The following is a 20,707-nucleotide window of genomic DNA, read 5'->3' as shown; positions in this document are numbered from 1 at the left end:
TGTGGTGATAGAGCCCATGAGGTTGGGGTAGTTAAGGAGTTAATCCATCCTGTCATCCTGGGGTAGGATTTTGCCCTGTTTTGAACTTGTGGCAAAAGGAGGGGATGTACAGAGTGTCCAGGTCAAAAGCCAGGCCACTCTGAAGGTGACTCTGTCAAAATCAGAAGTGAAGGAGTTCCCCTAAGAGTCCTCGCTGGAGAGGAGGATGAGACAATGGGTCGCCCTCCCAGGTGGGGTACTCGGTACCGGGCCGGTGTCAGTGGGATGTGTCACAGCAGCGGTGACCCGGTACGTGGTCCTGGGCACCCAAATCAATGGGGGAATGTAAATGGTGAAATGAAGTTAATGGAATAGTTCGTGATGCCACCTGTGGTGTTTGGCAAGTAGGATGTTAGGCCGACGCTGCATGCAGATCCTCTGGGGTTGGTGGTGTGTGGCAGCCTAGATGGTGTAGCTCCCCACAGGTGAAGCTGTAGCCCCAGGGCAGCGTGGATGCAATGGAAAAAGAGAGGTGCAGGCGGTGTGGAGAATGGTACCCAGCTGTAGCGGTGCGAATGTGTTAGCGCACAAATGAATGGAGAACACCGGGGCTTGTACTTCCAAAGCTTTACTCACAGTCCGTTGTACACACACACAGGTGCCTAGCTCCGGGCCGTGTCCTCCGGGTCAGAGACTCGATCAACCTCCGGGCAAGTTAGGATTCTCCCCTCCAACACTCTGCCAACATGTACCTTTCTGAACGACTCCTCTATAGCGCCTTAAAGTGTGAAGATCTCCTAGTACTGAGTTACACTGGAGTTCCTCCTGACTGATGTTCCCAAGAACTCTACTTGTACGGCAGACAGCTGTAGCCTGCTTCAGGGACTCCCTTCTCCTGAGTCCCGGCTCTCTATCCAATTGCTGTTGTGCCCCAAGTCTTAGATGGGAGTAGTGCATTTACAGCCAACTACTCCACCGGTGTCTGCTGCAGAACCATAAGTGTCCATACAACCTCGGGGACCGGGCCCCGGCCTTTGGCTGATAAACCTATAGGCAGGGTTCCTCTTCTAACCCACGTCCTCTCTGTTCTCTCTACTCCTTCGTTCCGTACTTGTCTTTCTCTCTTATGGAAGCTTAGGCGTCAGTTCTACGTCTTTCTCCTTCTTTTCCTTTCCCGTGCCAGCTGGCTCAGATCACTGAGGCAGCTGCAGCACTCCTTCCTCCATCCCTTCTTCCAGGGATCCTCACTCCTGTCTGAGTGACTTCTTACCCAACTGACCTTCTGTCAGACTGAACCTCACATCCTACACTTTCCCACTCTTTTATGTATCTTAACTCCACCCACCTCCCAGCACTTCCAGTGTTCCAAGCAGGGAACCACCAAAGGTGCTCTGCTACCCTCTGAGCAAGGAGCCGCAATGTGGTTGTGCAGAACTACCCTGTTGTGTGGGGTGCAAGTGTTGGAGTGGGGAAAGGAGCTCCCACCTTACCCGGATGGTGGGGCACTACACCTTAGGAGAAGGTCCAGTACCTCTATGGCAACTAAGCCTCAGGGGCGCCACATACCCCCTCGTTAAACACAACACGTCCGTGGGCTGCAAGATAAACAAAGTTGACAGTACAGGAACATACAAAATTTTGCAATGCTGAACAACATCTCTTATACTATAACTTCCCAATATGAGAGGCACTGTTTCTTAAACGTTGCAAACAATTCCTAATTACCTATCCAAAATTCTAAGTCAAAAGTGCAAATCTTTACTTAATTCAAAGTGCTGTCATCTGTTACTATCACTTCAGTATTCTTCATCAATACATTTCTTTCTTTTCACTGTCTCTTCTAGACTCTGGACGACAACCGTAAATACCTGGTTCGTCACCTAAAATTTTTAATTCTTTACTCAAATTTCTCATCTTTACGTATCAAAACATTCTTACTTCAATATAAAAGCCATTTACTATCATAAGACACATTATCAAATATTTCACAGTAAAACTTTTCAAAAATTCTTGTAAGTGCTGGATACCGCTCCCAGCCGGGATTTCTTGCAGTGTCCGTTGAGGTAGACTCTTTCTTCGAAAAGTGTCCTTATGTAAAACCAAGAGAGGGCACCTAAAGAGGCGCAAACTATTTACAATAAAGTTTGTGATGCACTCCAAGTTCATGATCACGGAAGTTCAAATGAGAAAACGCTGCCAATCAAAAACTAGGCAACAAAAGTGCAAACAGGGAAAATATGATGAACAAAAGAAGGCACAACGGTGTAAATAAACCCTCCTGGGTAACGAGAGTTATTAATGCCTGTCCAGATCCGGGCTTAGTAACGCTAGCCGGCGCTGCTCCCTCTCCCGGTGTTCAGCTGCCAGTTGCCGGATGGTCTGCTGACAATAGGCCTCAGCCTTCTCTTCCTCCTCCCGGGACCTGCTTTTACCCACTGGGGCCCGCGGCACCACCATTAGGGGTTCAGACATTTCCCCCCTGGGACTAGTATCCCGGTCCCAGACAAGGTCCAGCACGACCTGTCCTGCCGCTATCACGGGCATACACCTCAGGGCCTTCCCAGGTGCAGGGGCTGCAGTCATACCTGGGCCCTCCTGGCGGTGTTCCGGCTCCAGTACAGGCTTGAGACGGTGGGCCACTGCAGGGATATCCACCGAAATGGCTGGTCTGGGTGCCAGCGGTGGTGGAGCGGATGGTGGCTCCGGGTCCGCAGTGGCCTCCGGTGGGACCTGCGCAGCCGCGTCAGGTCCAGGCGAGAGCACGGCCTCGGCTCCCGGGGTCTCCGGTGACTCCCCCGGGCAGGCCGCGATTAGCTGTATGGACAGTGTGGAGGTGTAAACTGGCGCTACCTGAGGACAGTCCGGTGCAGTGGTGGCAGATACCGTTGGTGAAGGTACCAGGTCCAGAGGTGCTGGTGGTGTAGGCCCCTCCTGGGCGTGTGGCCTGCTCAACCTCCATAAGGCCTCCTGCCTCAATCGCAGATGGCACATCAGCTGGACGATGTCATCCTCCAGCTGCTGGAGGTTCATCTCAGAGACGGGGTCGGAGCCTTCAGCCATGGCGTCGGGGAGATCCAACTTAACCTCCGCGCACTGTACAGGTCTCCTTCCCTCTCTCTCCAAAATGGCGTTCTGGCGTTTTTGTCCCCGCCTCGGCCCCTTTCCCACCACTGGCTTCTTCTGCCCCTCCTTCCGGGGGCGGCGTCTTCTTCCAGCGCCTCCATACCAAGCCAGTATACGAACCCCTCGGGGGGTGGGCCATGTTGCTGTCACATAGTAATTCAGGCGGGGGAGGCCCAAGACTCTTCGCTGTCTTTTCCTAGGACCTCCCATCTCTTCACGCCCTTCTCTGCGCCAGCAGCCATTTTTAATATTCATGTCACAGTCTATTAAATTGGGTCTTCTGCACATTTTCAAAAGTTCAGAGTCCAACAAATCTCAGGCACACAGAACCCGATGGCATCGGGTCTCGTTATCCTGTTCGTGACGCCAAATTGGGTCGCCCTCCCAGGGCTGTGGGGTACTCGGTACCGGGCCGGTGTCAGCGGGATGTGTCACAGCAGCGGTGACCCGGTACGTGGACCTGGGCGCCCAAATCAATGGGGAATGTAAATGGTGAAATGAAGTTAATGGAATAATTTGTGAAGCCACCTGTGGTGTTCGGCAAGTAGGATGTTAGGCCGACGCTGCATGCAGATCCTCTGGGGCTGGTGGTGTGTTACAGCCTAGATGGTGTAGCTCCCCACAGGTGACGCTGTAGCCCCAGGGCAGTGTGGATGCAATGGAAGAGGAATGGTGCAGGCGGTGTGGAGAATGGTACCCAGCTGTAGCGGTGCTGAATGTGTTAGCGCACAAATGAATGGAGGACACCGGGGCTTGTAGATCCAAAGCTTTACTCACAGTCTGTTGTACACACACACAGGTGCCTGCCTCCGGGTCGTGTGCTCCGGGTCAGAGACTCGATCAACCTCCGGGCAAGTTAGGATTCTCCCCTCCAACACTCCGCCAACATGTACCTTTCTGAACGACTCCTCTATAGCGCCTTAAAGTGTGAAGATCTCCTAGTACTGAGTTACACTGGAGTTCCTCCTGACTGATGTTCCCAAGAACTCTACTTGTATGGCAGACAGCTGTAGCCTGCTTCGGGGACTCCCTTCTCCTGAGTCCTGGCTCTCCATCCAATTGCTGTTGTGCCCCAAGTCTTAGATGGGAGTAGTGCATTTACAGCCAACTACTCCACCGGTGTCTGCTGCAGAACCATAAGTGTCCATACAACCTCGGGGACCGGGCCCCGGCCTTTGGCTGATAAACCTATAGGCAGGGTTCCTCTTCTAACCCACGTCCTCTCTGTTCTCTCTACTCCTTCATTCCATACTTGTCTTTCTTTCTTATGGAAGCTTAGGTTTCAGTTCTACGTCTTTCTCCTTCTTTTCCTTTCCCATGCCAGCTGGCTCAGATCACTGAGGCAGCTGCAGCACTCCTTCCTCCATCCCTTCTTCCAGGGATCCTCACTCCTGTCTGAGTGACTTCCTACCCGACTGACCTTCTGTCAGACTGAACCTCACATCCTACACCTTCTCACTCTTTTATGTATCTTAACTCCACCCACCTCCCAGCATGTCCAGTGTTCCAAGCAGGGAACCACCAAAGGTGCTTTGCTACCCTCTGAGCAAGGAGCTGCAATGTGGTTGTGCAGAACTACCCTGTTGTGTGTGGTGCGAGTGTTGGAGTGTGGAAAGGAGCTCCCACCTTACCCAGATGGTGGGGCGCTACACCTTAGGAGAAGGAGCAGTAGCTCTGTGGCGACTGAGCCTCAGGGGCGCCACAACAATAACAGAGGAGCCCAGCTTCCCTGACTTAGAGATGCCCAAAGAGAGCTTTGGGACTGCTCAACTTCAGGACCTCATGTTAAAGGGGGCATTTGAAAATGTGACTGTATGTAAAGGGATTGCTCAAAAGCCGGGGCTGACACCAGGTTCCCTCATTCTGCAGTACATAGCGAATTGTTGCATCGGGTGATCAAACGAGAGGTCAGATAGTGGAGCAGCTCTTAGTTCCACGACCCTACTGGAGGAGGGTTTTAGACATGGCCCTTTCACATGTTTTGGGTGGACATCTGGGGGTGGAAAAAACTTGGGAGAGAATTGTACAGAGGCTCTATCGGCCAGGGTGTTACCGAGAGATCTTGAATTATTGTAGGTCTTGCCCCACCTGTCAGATAACTGCTCCTACCTCTCATTTCCGAAGCCCCTTAGTGCCCTTACCTGTGATAGAATTCCCTTTCGAGAGGATTGCTATGGACCTGGAAGGTCCCCTCGTTAAATCAGCATGCAGCCATCAGTACATTTTAGTTGTCATGGACTACGCGACCACATACCCAGAAGCAGTGCCACTGAGGAACGCCTCAGCTAAGAGTATAGCCTGGGAGCTTGTCCATATCTTTGCCAGGACCGGGTTGCCCAAAGAGATTTTTACAGACCAGGGGACCCCGTTTATGAGCAAAGTGATGCGGGAGCTGTGTATAGTCCTCCAGATCACCTAGCTACAAACCTCAGTTTCCATCCGCAGACCGATGGGCTGATGGAGCACTTCAACAAGACCTTGAAGGCCATGCTCAAGAGGGTTGTTGAGAAGAATGGTTGGGACTGGGGCTATGCCAAGATAGAGGATGTCGTGATCGGTGATACGCTAGTGCCGGCCTAGAAGCAACAATGTCGAGAACTGCTGCAGTGGAACCGTGACCTGTTCTCAGAGTTTCTAGGGCACACACAGGTGGTGGAACACAATGTGTTAATGGAGCCACATGTAAGGGTAAACCTCAACCCTACAGAATCTCCGAAGCACGCCGGGAGATAATCTCCAAGGAGGTGAAGAGAATGTAGGACCTCGGGGTGATAGAGGAATCAAGAAGTGGCTGGTCAAGTCCCATAGTCCTCATGCCGAAGCCCAATGACGAATGGCGGTTTTGTAACGACTACCGCAAGCTCAATGAGGTGTCATGTTTTGATGCGTACCCGATATCCCATGTGGATGAGCTCATTGAGTACCTGGGACCAACAAGGTACATCACAACCCTCGACATGATGAAGGGGTACTGGCAGATCCCCATGTCACAGAGCGCCAAGGAGAAGATGGCATTCTCGATGCCGGATGGGTGTTTCCAGTACACCAAGATGCTCTTTGGACTGCTGGGGGCCCCAGCTACCTTACAGAGGGCGATGGATAAAATCTTGGCTCCACATAAGAAATATGCTGCAGCGTACTTGGATGACATTATTATCTTTAGCCCTAACTGGAGCTCACATTTGCCCAAGGTACAGGCGATCCTTGATGCATTGAGGAAAGCAGGATTCACCATAAATCCAAAGAAGTGTGCCATAGGGAAGGAGGAGGTCAGGTCCTTGGGCTACATCATCAGGAGTGGCGAGATCAAGCCCCAGCTAAATAAGATAGAGGCAATTCGGAAATAGCCACAACCGCTGTCCAAGAAACAAGTGAGGGTGTTTCTTGGGATTGTGGGGTATTGCCGGCATTTTATCCCGAACTTTGCCATAATTGCCGCACCATTAATGGATCTCCTTCTGGGCACCAAGTCGATTACCGTGAAATGGTCTCCTGACACAGAGATGGCGTTTCAAGAATTCAAGCAGGCTCTGTGTAAGCACCCGGTTCTGATTGCACCAGACTTTAGCAAAGAATTTGTGGTCCAGACCGATGCTTCAGAGGTTGGGTTGGGAGCCGTGCTGTCACAGGAAATAAATGGAGAAGAGCATCCCATCCTGTACCTGAACCGAAAACTGTCTGCTTTCGAGAAGAACTATGTCATAGTTAAGAAAGAATTTTTGGCTTTAAAGTGGGCTGTAGATACTCTGAAGTACTACCTGCTAGGTCATAGGTTTAAGTTAGTACCTGCTAGGTCATAGGTTTAAGTTAGTGTCAGACCATGCCCCTCTGAAATGGTTGAGAGAGAAGAAGGGTTAGAACACCAGGGTGACTAGGTGGTTCTTAACCCTTCAAGACTTCATTTTCCACATAGAGCATAGGCCAGGGAAGTTACATGGTAATGCGGATGATCTCCCTGCTAATGTCTGAAGGTGCCAAACCCCCCCTCTTTGGGCAGAGGGGGAATATGTGACAGAGTCACTGGCATAGTATGTGAATGGAGTTATGTGTCACTGTGCCTATTGTGGTCAGTGATGTAAAACCAGAGTGTTTTTTCCTCCAGCACACTAAGTGCTGAAAAGGTTAATAGGAACATATGTTTTGGGCTGGTTTTAGTGGACCTTCATAGAGCAGGTGGGTGGAGGTCCCCCGTATCTCCACATTCAGAGTCCTGCCAGGACCTGTGTGCTGTCAAGGTCATGTGACATCACATGGGTGGTAAATACCTGGCCATGTGAGTCAGTGGGTGGTTGTGTATTGGGAGAACAGGAACTCCCACATAGCTTCCGGAGGAGCTAAAGGAAAGTGCGGGAAAACTGTAGGTTAACCCTTTAGACAAAAGACTTATAAGCAGGGGCGTAACTACCGAGGTTGCAGGGTTTGCAGCTGCGATGGGGCCTGGAGTGCTTAGGGGCACTCCTTGTCCATCAAATAAGTAGCAGGCTCCTGTCTGTGAAGTGAAGCATGCGTCCTGAGTCAGCAGGCGCTGTTATTGGAGCAGTGATCAAGAAGAGGAAGCCATGTTGCCTGGCCCTGTGTTGTTGTGGTCGGTGTAGGGTGGTGCACTCTGTGTGCAGCAGGCTGAGGCGTATCTAAGAGGGGGCAGCCAAGGCATGTGCCCCGGGCGCAGCTGGAGGGGGGTCACAGTCATGTTGCCTAATGCGGCGGTCCGCAGTGTCTCCCCTGGCGGCTACATTCAGCCAACAGTCAAGCTGCATTGCGCTGGCTCCCAAGGATCAATTGTACTCGCATATTACAGACGCGAGTACAATTGAAGCTCTGACCCGGTGACACCAGCAGCATGATCATGTCATGTGATCATGCTACTGACGTCTCTCGCCAGTGCTGCAGAGACGCAGATGGGTGGTAAGTGCTCCAGTGGAGCTGAAGACACGGATGACTAAGTGCATGGGAGGATTTAATGTGTGTAGGGAGATTTGGAGTGCGGATGGGGTTATTTATCGTGTGTGGGAAGATTTGGAATGGAGATGGGGTTATTTATTCTGTGGGGGGGAGAATTGGAGTGGGGAATCGGGTTATTTATTGTGTGTGGGGAGATTTGGAGTGGGAATGGGGTTATGTATTGTGTGTGTGGAGATTTGGAGTGGGGATGGGGTTATTTATTTTGTGTGGGGAGATTTGGAGTGGAGATGGGGTTATTTATTGTGTGTGGGGAGATTTTGAGTGGAGATGGGGTTATTTATTGTGTGTGAGGAGATTTGGTGTGGGGATGGGGTTATTGCGTGGGGGGAGATTTGAGTGGGTATGGAGGATTTAATGTGTGGGGGAGATTTGGAGTGGGGATGGGGGTTTATTGTGTGGGGGAGATTTGAAGTGGGGATGGAGGATTTAATGTGTGGGGGGAGATTTGAGGACACAAAATGAGGAGCAAAGGGGAGATGCAGGGCATGTATGAGGAAACAGTATGGGAGGCATGTATGAGGAAACAGTATGGGGGAATGGGGGCATGTACGAGGAAACGGTACAGGGGAATGGGGGGCATGGATGAGGAAACAGTATGGGGGAATGGAGGATGGGTGCAGACTGTATGGGGAGCGAACTGGGGAATGTATGCGCACACAGTATGAGTAGCGATGTGAAAAATGTATATGGACACAGTATGGGGAGTGAGGGAAATAGGATGTGTGCAGACACAATATGTGGAGTTGGGGGTATGTGTGAGCAGGCAGTATAGAAAGTGAGGGGATAAATATATGAGGAGACAGTATGGTGAACAGGGGAGATGTGAGCGGAAACAGTATGATGTGGGAGGAGACTAGTGTAAGGTGACAGTATGGGGGAAAAAGTGAGTGTGCACAGAACAGAGACTGAGTAGTGGGGGTGTAGCATGGGGGGGACAGTGTAAGGGTGTAAAATAATGCATATCCTGTAAAATATTCAGGACTAGTTACCAGATAAAAATATAGTGGTTTATTTGGATTCTTCCATCAAAGAAAGGTTATTACAGAAAAACAGGTGAATAAAAAGAGGTGAGATATTGTCCATTGTTCATAGCAAAGCAGCATGTATTCTTCTTTCTCTCCGGGAACCCACATGGCAAATGGCGTCTGTCTCTCTGTTCGACTTCTTCGTACTAAAGTAACATACCAGCTGTTGAGTTATGTCATCTTGCGTCTGTCTCTCATGATGGTGAGGGAAGAAGAGGCGCCCCCTCTACAGTTAGCCATGAATTATATACGTCTCCTAAAGCACATGGTCTCTACATATATGGAGCTGTCTTTCTACCATGAGCCAAGCTTAAAAATAGCCTATGTCGTGTAAGCTAAAGCAATGTACAGAACTGGGTGTAATAAGAAATTAACGGATTATTAATATTTAACAATTCCCCCTTTTGAGGGAGACAGACATTAATTGGAACCCTCAAATATAACGATCTTTTTTCTTCTTTTCTTCTTCTTTGACAAAATAATTTAATATTAATAATAATAATAATAATAATAATAATATTAGATTACCGTTATAAGTACTCAATGACATAATTGATGTGAATTCATGTTATGGTAAGCCGTGAACAATATTCATATAAAATATGTATAATTATACTTCCCTAAGTCTAAATTGAAGCATCTCAGGTCCAGTCATCATCATCTGATGTCATCTGGTCTTCATTTTGATGTCTTCTGTCTTCTTCTTGGTTCTTTTAAAAATACAGTTTTCTTATAGCATATAGATGTGTTGTGTATCAAATCAAAGTCCATAATTTCAAATGTTAATACGAAAACAAAGTCTATGCAGCTTTAATATCTGTGCAGTGTTATCTTTAAAAACCTGGGCTTACATTGGCTCGCCTTGGATATTCTGGAATCCTCCATCGGTACTGGTCTTTGAACAGGTGTGACGTCTTTGGTCAGCAAAGCAAGGGTTAAAATGACTCTTCCTTGCTAAACATAGCACCATAACCAGTCCTTGTCCTAATGCACAGGACATATGTCAGGGTTGTAGCTTCCTGATAATTACCTTCATTGTTCACCAGCTTTCATTGAAGCTTTTCAGGTGATTGAAAACCTCTGGAACTTGATAAGAACGTGATAACACCGTTCATCTCAGCATCATAGGATCATCGTCCTCTGGTTGTCAGGTTAGACACTTTAATCGTGACTGTCGGTGGTGGATACTGCACTTGTGACTGTCAGTGGTGGATACTGCATTTGTAATTAACACAGTCTATTACTCAGTAATCATAGCTTTGTTACCTTCTGGGATTTCTGGATCGCGGCATTCTTCTTCTCGCAACTGATAAAAATCAATGAAGTTTAGAAATGTGAAAAGTCTTTATTAACATAATTTCAGTATCTTGCTTGAAGTCTTCATTCCCTATTCCATACCAAATCTGGTAATTTCCCTATCCCATAATATCACAGCGTACCATAGCAATCAGTAATATCCATATAATTATTATCAGAATTTGTACTGTATATGGATTTCAATATTTGAAATAATAAACCAATAATAAGTGATAATACATTATTATCCATTTTTTTTCATGTGATAGAACATTTTTATGTCATAGGTGTAATTACCTTTTTCAACCCATAGGTGTCACTGTGTTTTATGTAACCAGTGTTTTCATCTTTATTAATAAGGAATATATTTATTATACTAATAATATGTAGGAATGTATAGCCATGAACCAAAATAAGAATATATGAGTGAGCGAATGAATGAATAAAAGAATTGTTGCATATAACTCAGAAGTGAAACATTTTCTTAGTAATAGAACCATATAATTGCTATATTTAATGAAGCAATATTCTCAGTAGATATTACTTTACTAAATATTGGTGAAAGAATTAAAAATAATGAAAAATAAGAATAAAAATAAAAATAAGAATAAGGCCTTTATGTTGATGCAGAGTAGTTATGTCTTCAGTAACATATACCCTTAATATTTCCATGATCTGGATTATTTCATAATTGTCATAAACTTGTGTTACCAAAATATTCAAATCATGCAACTTTGCATATAATTCCTCTTAGTGTAAAGAAATGACTCTTTATAATACTTGTTATTATACCCAATACTTATGCCATTGTACCTTATTAATATTTTTTCCTATTAAAATGTGTGAAGAAGAGGGTATTAATCAAATGTGATGATGTAGTCAGGATAAAAAACATATTTTCCCCCTTAATACCAAAAAATATTGTTCTATGAAATAATTCATTTATCAAAACCAAAATTAAAAATAATTAATTAATAAATTGTGTAAATATTATACTTGCTTATACCATTATTTGTCTGAAGATGTATAACCATCAAAATTAATTTGAATATCATAAAATTATCCTTTGGAAAAATTAATTTAAATGTAGTTTTTAAGATTAACACACTTGGACAGAGAAGGAAGGTCCACTATTCCCAGATGCAGCTGGTGAATACCAGGCTCTGTGCTGGTGCCTGTTTAAAAGAGCTAAAGCTGATAAGGAAAGAATAGATTTTCTTCCTAAACTATTTTCTATTTTGTTGTGCGATTGCACTTATCCACAATTAACTAAATCAAGAAATAATAATTACTATAGAAATATAGAAATATATGTTGTATAGATAATATTTCTTATGTATCTTAATATTCTAATTTCCTAAAGATAAAAGCTTTGGGGTTTTTTTTTTTTTTTTCTTTCTCTCATGCATTCAGGATCCTGAGGTCTCACAAACGTATCACATTACTCGCTCAGCAGCTGCTCATACACTCAGTCACTGTCACTCAGACTGTGTCACATATTAAGTTTCACATATGAAAGTGTGATGAATACACGTATTTTAACCCAAATTATCCTAATTATCAATGCATTGTAAACTATTTCAATTTAATCTCTTAATATTTCTTTGAATATTCCCCAAATACACCTGACATAAATATATATGTAGCTATACTTGACATTTAGGCCTGGAAAAAAAATTCCATTGCTTTGCAAAAGTTGAGACCCCCTTTAAAAATTCTTTTCCTAAGGAACAGGGACATAGCATACTGGTATACTTGTATTATTAGAACAAGGTTCAAATTCCCCTGCTGTGGTTGTCATTCAAACCATGCAGTAAAAAAAAAACACACACCCAGAACATTTTAAAAAGCAATTGGTTATTTCCTTTTAAGGGTTAGATATATAAAATCATGCAATTATAACTTCCTGTGTAAATAAAGGCATAAATCCTTGGAAGAGAATTTTTCTCGATTAAGTCCTGCTTTGAAATGAAAATTCTAAGGAAACATAAAAAATAAGGTTAATATCATATTCATATTCTAAATATTATTACTGATGTAGATTTTAATTTTCATTAAAAAATACAGTTCTACTATTTCTACTTCTACAAACACTCTATATATACTGTATGACTATGTATATATCCACAAACCATAAAACTACAGGATTATACTCTATAAAATAATTACATATAACTCACTAATTGTATAACACTGTTACACAATATATATATTACTTTTTCTAACCAATTCCTACACCCATACTTATTTCTCTGCAAAAAATATCCTGAAAGGTTCTTGCCATTTTAAAGCTGATAGATTCTTGGAGCAGAGTATTCAGTTTACAGGCCATGATGTCACTCACCACCTGTTTCTGTCTGTTAAATTCGGCCATCTTTGTTACAGAAAGAAAATCAGAACTCATCATTTTTCTTAATTCAATTTGTGTCTTTTCGGTGTTCTTTTGCATCATTCCATATGGTTTATAACAAACATGTGATTTTCTTTTTCTTTCTTCGTAGATTTGATTTTGGGGAAATCTCATTTTAGAAGGCTTTGCTAATACAGGCTTCTGATAAGATTTTACTCTGCCTGTCTTTACAAAATTAGCACAATTTACTTTCCTTTCACGATTCTCGTGTTTCCTGGCAAAATCAAGAAATTGCGCACATTCAAACAAAGAATCTTTTTGTGACGCAATAACACGAGATGCAGGATTTAGAAACCAAAATTTGCTTACAAAACTCCTTATGAGGGACGGTGTTTTGACATTCTCACTCAGCATTTTGTACAAACGTTCATATATGGACATGAACGTAAAAATACATTCCTTCCGACCAATCCTTAATTTTTGAAGAATATCAATATCTGGATGATTTTCATTTGATGAACAAAAAATGAGAATTTTTAATCTGTCCTTATCAGTTAAATTCTCATGTGTCTCACCAGATAACTTTAAAGACAATCTCCTAGCAAAATTTACAGGGATCCACATTTTGAACAACTGATTCTTCTCCTCGTTAGATAAATCAAAGTTATCAGTACAACTTTCAAAGATCTCAGAGTTTCTACAAACATCTATTTTGTTGTCATAAGCAGGAATTATTTGGCATATTTTTATCAAATTCTTCCTCACGCTACTTCGGATTTGGGCCTGTGAGTCTTCTATTTTTAGTGGTACGTCTTTCCCTTGTACGTCCTCTACGTCAGTTCTGAAGTCTCCTCCTACTTCTCCATCTTGTTCCACGTCTGCAAGGTCACCTTCAATAGCTGTTACTACTTGTAACTGTTTCTCCACATTACAGTGAATCTCGGGAATATCACTATCCTCTACACAATCATTTTTAGATTTCTCTGACACAGATCTATGAAATATATCTACCATCTGTAGAATATTTTTTAATCTCTCTCTTTCTCTATTGAAAAACTTAGAATCTAACCTCTGATTCTCGAGTTCACACTCGGCATATAAACTTAACCATAAAACTTCTGAATTAGAATTGTCTACAGACTTAAATTTCAATTTACTCTGCTTAGCAAGACAATTAATGACATCCATTTTATCTTACCTTGAAATGTCTCAGCTCCTTTGATGGACAACGCTGGGTTCCTGTCTTCACACGTCTGGCTTAGGTCTGGTACTTTTGGCACTTGTAGTACTTCTCAATCTATCTGGTACTTCTTACTTCTAGGTTCTATGTGATTCTTGTAAGTAGTGGAATTCCCGATAACTTGCACATATGATTTGACGTTAGCAAAGTCCAATCCCCCGTGTGTGCAAGTTGAGGGAAATCCGCAAAAAAAGTACAAAAATTCAGATCTGGCTGGCTCTCCAATGTAAAATAATGCATATCCTGTAAAATATTCAGGACTAGTTACCAGATAAAAATATAGTGGTTTATTTGGATTCTTCCATCAAAGAAAGGTTATTACAGAAAAACAGGTGAATAAAAAGAGGTGAGATATTGTCCATTGTTCATAGCAAAGCAGCATGTATTCTTCTTTCTCTCCGGGAACCCACATGGCAAATGGCGTCTGTCTCTCTGTTCGACTTCTTCGTACTAAAGTAACATACCAGCTGTTGAGTTATGTCATCTTGCGTCTGTCTCTCATGATGGTGAGGGAAGAAGAGGCGCCCCCTCTACAGTTAGCCATGAATTATATACGTCTCCTAAAGCACATGGTCTCTACATATATGGAGCTGTCTTTCTACCATGAGCCAAGCTTAAAAATAGCCTATGTCGTGTAAGCTAAAGCAATGTACAGAACTGGGTGTAATAAGAAATTAACGGATTATTAATATTTAACAAAGGGAACAGCCAGGAGGGGACAGTATACCAAGGAGGGGGAGTGTGATGAGAGAGTACAGTATAAAGACTGGGCCCTATAGGTGAGGACAGTGTGAAAAGGGGTCCCAGTATGGAAAGGAAAGGTCTGTGTGAAGATCATGTACCATAAGAGGGACAGAGTGGGGTCTTATTTTGTGCAGACAATATAGTGAGGGGCAATTAATTATTCAGGGGCTCAGCATACTGCATATATTTTTATTCAGGAGCAGTATAATGACATTTATATCTTTAAGGGCATCATGTGGAGATGTGCTGCAGAAGACCAGAGAATATGGAAGTCTGCAGAGACGAGCTGTGGATGAGAAAACTCATCATGTGGTCTAGAAAAGATGAAGAAAAGCAGAACAACTCCAGTGACAACGTCATCTATAAGGTACCTGGATGTAAATATTATTTGTGAAACTGACTAATTCTCATGTTTTTATTTATGTTAAGAGCATTAAAGGGGTTGTCCAGGTTTGTGATGAGTCTACAGTCATTCTTTTTGACTGCAGACTTCTGACTTCTCACAGTGCACACTGCATGCTGTCAGGATTCTCTCGTGCCGGCGATTTTCATACATGCGGTCACATGCTGACTAGACATGTGTGGCCTCACTAAATGAAAATGAACTGAGCGAGACCAGGCATATCTAGTCAGAATGTGGCCAGAAGTATACAAAATCACATGCTTGTGCTGATATGACTGTCCACCGGCAAGGGAGAATCCTAAAAGTGTGTAATGCATTCGTTGTGAAAATTCAGAAGCCTGCAATGTCAGGATTCAACTCTGCAGGTGTCAGAGACACCGCACTACACTCGCTCACAGAGCCAGTGCGCGTGTCCTGAGTACAGAAACAGTGCTAAAAGATACCTGTGGAGCAGGGCAGCAGAGGTGGCAATGCGTGCTTCAAACTATCGGTGTCAGGATCCTGTCAGCGCCGGAAAGAAAAGATGCACAGGACCTGAGGACACTGAAGATAGCAAGCTGGCACAGGACCTATGGTCAGGTGACTGCAAGGGGGCGGGGCTTAGCGTCCTGCTTTCAGATATGACAGGACACCATACAACAACTCAGAGTCAGGCAAATCGGAGGTCACAACAGTACGGGCAAACGAGGCACAGGAGGGACAAACAGACGGGTAGTCAGACAAAGCCAAAGGTCATACACAAGAGGGCGACGTGGTACCAAGGGGATGAGCAGAGAGAAGTCGGGTCACAAGCAGAGAGTCATACACGAGAGGTAGCGCAGTACAAGAGGGACAGGCAGAACTCGTAACAGGGACAGAACCGGATCAAAATCAAACAAGCAAGCAAGATATCAGGCACAAGGCACACGTACGCACAAGGTCAACTAACTCAGCCGAGGGCAGGAGTATAACTGACACCGGACCTAGGTCCAGTGAGCATTAAATAGCCGCCCTCTGCCAGAGAGAGGCGGAACAATTAACCCCCAGTCTGATCAGGACGGACCAAAGCGAAACCCCGTCCTGGATCATGACAGCAGGTTTCAGTAGTCATTACATGGACATTTCACTCATATGCCATTGTAAAGGTTCATCAGATGCAGGAAGCAGCAGGAGGCAGAGAAGGGGTTAACAAAAGTTCTTTACTTAAGCAAATATTGAATATGTATGTACTAAAGGAAACCTCCGCACAGGGAGGTATTAAAGAAACTAGTAAACTATACAGCAAAACACAACAAGAGGGTAGAAGTGAAAGTAATGACTTATCGATTGAAGGTTTTGTTGGAGAGTGGTTGGAACAGCTCCCGACGGCGTTGCAGTCCGTGAACAAAGTCTCTGGCTCGGATGTGTAGAAACAAGATGCACTGTCTCCTGACCGTGCCGAAGTATCCGGGTGCGCTGGTCTTGAGTCCATTGGAGAGAAAGTACAGTTCCTTCCGTGGGTTCCTAGAGAGTGACGCGGTACACTCGGAGCACAATGCCACACAGGCCGCAGGAGTGACAAGGCCTCATGCAGGATCACAATGTCCAGGGGAGTTTGGTAGGTCTGTTACACTACCCATTAAGGGTCTCATTCGTGAAGACATACTGGGTAAAGGGAGGAACAGGCGGACAGTCTGTGAAGGGCTGGTGTCAGTGGTGGCAATTGAGGAGAGAGAGTCAACATTTGTCCTACTCTGTAGTCGCCTTCCCACCAAGTCTCCCTCCTTCCCGCTCTCAGCCACTTTTAAGTCCCCCACACACCTTTCTGTCAGGTGCTCGAGCTCTCTCTGCCCAGGCAAGTTACCCCACTGCAACAGTGATGACAGCCCCAATAGTTCCAGCTCCAGAGTGTATTCCAGACCGATGGCATTGGTCCTGTTCACCTCCTAACCTCCTAACACTGTTTTCATGCTTATTGTCCTGTGACAATAAGCAGGTGACTCCTCACCAGAACGGTTCCTGTGTCTACCTAAGGAAGCAGCCAAATGTGTCAACGCCTCTCAGACAATATATAAATATAACACATGGTACAGAGAATGACTAACAATAGGTTTATTAACTATTTCACTCAGGTGCATTACAATTAGTGATATTGACCACACTGCTTTATATCACCAGGGAAGATTTAATTAGTAGAAAATAAGAAAAAAAAAGTTTAGGGGTGTGTTTTATGGTAAAGATCATCTGTAACGCTGGTGGCTGTGGACACACTGCTCTACGGGCCAGGCGTACCCTCGAGGGGCGTGACTAAGTGTCTGCTTGGTATTCATAGGACCTCTAACGTTGAGCATTGGCTGGGCTGCTGGTAGACACCAGGTACCACGCCAGGGCAGTCCCTGGGACTACACAGCTGACCAAAGGGTCATAAACACATGTATGAGGTAGAGGAGGGCAAGAGGGAAGCGTAGTCAGGTGGTCAGGGTAGGCATCATGGGATCGCTGAACAAATCTGGAGTCAGGGATGGAGAAGTCAAACAGAGAGAGTAAACAGGTCATTTCAATAACTGGAGACAGAATAAGGAGATGCGGACTGTCACAAGGTGGGGACCACGGTGAGTAGGGCGGCGCTGAGGAGGCATACGAGTTACGGAGGTGACAGCATGTTATAGTCCAAAAAATAGAGAATTAAACATATATTCCATTAGTAATATCTTTCATCTAAAAAGCAAATAAAATGCAATCTTTTAGGTGCATTGAATATTTTACATTTTTACTGTATAAATTTATTTACAATGGTGTGAAAAAGTGTTTGTCCCTTCCTGACTTCTTATTCTTTTGCATTTTTGTCCCCACGCTGTCAAATGACAGCGTGAGTGTCACGCACGGTGAGGGAAAACCAAGTGTAACATAAAGGGGAAATGGGGGAAGGGGGCCCAGACACTAAGGAAGGGATTTGGAGACCCCTGGGCTAGATCTAATCTCTCCCTAGATCTCCTACCGATTCCCTATATTGGTTCCTCACCAATCGCCAAGCTGGAACTGTGGCGCCGCTGAGGGTTCAGTCGCCACAGAGGTACTGCACCTCCTCCTGAGGTGTAGTATCCCACTTCCCAGGTAAGATAGTAACACCTGACCAGACTCCAACACCTACATCCAGAACAGACACCTTAGAACAGCAGAGCACCCTTTATGGCAGCTGCTTTGGTTCATGAAGGGTGCTGGGTGGTGGGTGGAGCTTAGAAACACTAAGAGGGGAAAGCTGACAGGAAGTTAGATCAGAATCCCCTGAGAGGGGGAGGAAGGCAGAAGTTCCCCACAGGGGGGAGCAGAGAGAACTCTCGACTGTGTTAATCCTCGGCGGGGGATAGATAGAGAAAGGATGTGTTTGCAGCAGCTCCCTGTGAGCTGGAGCTGTTGTCAAGGGAAGAGAAGGAAGGAAGAGTCAGATCGGCTCTCTGGCGCCACCACTTGCTCCAGGTCAGTCAGGGAACTGCACTGAGGGCAAATAGTCGCTGGAAAGGCTTGACTTATAGGTACAAGTTAGTGAGAGGCTCCCAGTGAGGGGGGATATATATCACCAGTCCAGGCTGGGGATATATATTAAAACCTCCCGGCCGTCACTTCCAGAGTTCCTCACTAAAACAATACGGTATTCTGCCACCAGTTCCTCGTTCGACATAAGCCCCGTCCGACAACAGGCTTATATTGGGTCAGAAACCAACCCGGGTAGCGGACAATTGACCAACCGAGCGTGCGCACGTGGGAATTCGTGAATCGAGATAAAAGAGCAGCACAAGATTAATTTTATATTTAATCACCTAAAAGGCGAACTAGAAATATACAGGTATATATTTACAAGAACAATATACAGGTATACAGTCACAAGTGTAGTACAAGGATAGGGTATAGATAGGTTGCAATTACCATGTTAACAATTACCGTGTTATTTAACATGTGACCACAGGGAGGCACTGATGAATCACAGGTCCAAATCTTAGTTACAGGCTTTCCTGGCTGCATCAGCTAACGTATCCTCCAGCCATCAGAAAACTCAGCTCAAAACAAGCAGCTGTCTCTTATCTCCTAGGCTGTCCCCTCCCACACTCTGCTGCCTCCCCTGGGCTGAGCTGTCTCCCTCCTCCCATGTCTGAGAAAAAGATTTTCTGTCCAGAACCATGGCTGGCCCATAACTTTGCGCACGAAGCTCTGAATGGGTTGGTTGTACCGCCACTGGATTCCGATGGATTTTATCTGCGTATAGAGATAATGTGATACCCCCTAGCTCCCTCTAAAGCAGGGAGGTGTGAGGGACGAAGTACAAATCTCTCCCCACCTGAAATGTGCCCCCTCCCTTGGCATTCCCCAAGGTCATAAAAAGCCATACAGTGTTTATCTTTAATTAAAAAGCTAGCAGCAAACCATTTGAAGCTCTTGACACAATGGTGTGAAATCTTCTGCACCCACAGCCAGCTCTCTTTTGTGTGACTGAAACACATCAAAACCCCATGGTACAACAAGTCACAGAAAGCTCTGAGGTATTGAATCTGGAAAATGACCTATAATAACAGAATGCAATATCTCTGAGACTAGCCGAGCACGTAACCCGAATCGGCATTGCTTTCCCCACATGCCCATATTATTTAGCCACCTGTAGCACTCTGGATTATGGAGTTATAAAGCATAGCTAATAGGAATTACATACAATATGCATACTTGGTCTCTATGCGCAGATAAAATCCAGTGGAATCTGGTGGCAGTATAACCAACCCATTCAGAGCTTCAGGCGCAAAGTTATGGGCCAGCCAAGGTTCTGGACAGAAAATCTTATTCTCAGACATGGGAGGAGGAAGGCAGCCCAGCTCAGGTGAGGCAGCAGAGTGTGGGAGGGGACAGCCTAGGAGATAAGAGACAGCTGCTCATTTTAAGCTGAGTTTTCTGATGGCCTGAAAGGGGGGGCACCGATTTCGCTCACCTCGGGGGAGCCTGTGGTCTACAGAATGACAGAGTGATGCACTGGCTAAGTCTGCAGAGCATGCAAAGAATGTCAGAGGTGGAGCTAACGAGAGGGTCATTATACAGTTTGAGGCCCATCATACAATGTGGGAACCCATATGCAGTTTGGGGACTACTGTGCGGGGTCATCATAAAGTGTGAGGGCAATTATACAGTGTGGGAGCTAATGGGAGGGCCATTATACAGTGTGGACTTCTGTGCATGGCCCTCATAATGTGTGGGGACTACTATGGCTGCTATTATGAAGTGTGAGGGTGGGTGCCAATATACAGTGTGGAGGCCATCATAAAGTGTGATGACTACTGTGAGAGTCATTACACTGTGTTTTGGGTGAACAGTGGGGACATCATTCAATGTGTAGAGGAACTCTGGGGGACATCATACTATATATAGGGGAGATGTGGGCCATCATAATGTGTATAAGGGAGCTGTGGGATCATCATACGGCGGATCTGTGGCCCCACTATACTGTATGTAGGGGAGCTATGGGATCATTATGCGGTGGAGAGGGGATCTATACATGGGTAACTCAGGAGACATTATTAAATGTTAAGTGAGAACTGAAACATTATTATAAAGAGGGGCTCTCAGTATTGTGAAAATCAAAGTTGCAT

The 20,707-nt window shown here is 45.1% G+C and overlaps 1 protein-coding gene across 1 annotated transcript in view; it reads left to right on the top strand.

The window, feature by feature from the left end:
* The window catches only part of LOC141052997 (uncharacterized), a 377,438-nt gene that overhangs the window by 114,696 nt on the left and 242,035 nt on the right, over window positions 1–20,707 (top strand). The window contains 2 exon segments of the mRNA XM_073550320.1: window positions 5,548–5,659; window positions 6,604–6,839. Of these exon segments, the coding sequence (XP_073406421.1) occupies window positions 5,548–5,659; window positions 6,604–6,839 (348 nt within the window).

The sequence above is a fragment of the Dendrobates tinctorius genome, unplaced genomic scaffold (genome assembly GCF_039654945.1).
Source record: "Dendrobates tinctorius isolate UK_male_01 unplaced genomic scaffold, ASM3965494v1 ptg000164l, whole genome shotgun sequence".
NCBI classification, from domain to species: domain Eukaryota; kingdom Metazoa; phylum Chordata; class Amphibia; order Anura; family Dendrobatidae; genus Dendrobates; species Dendrobates tinctorius.
The sequence above is the reverse complement of the archived record's forward strand: the minus strand, read 5'-3'. Positions and strand labels throughout refer to the sequence as shown.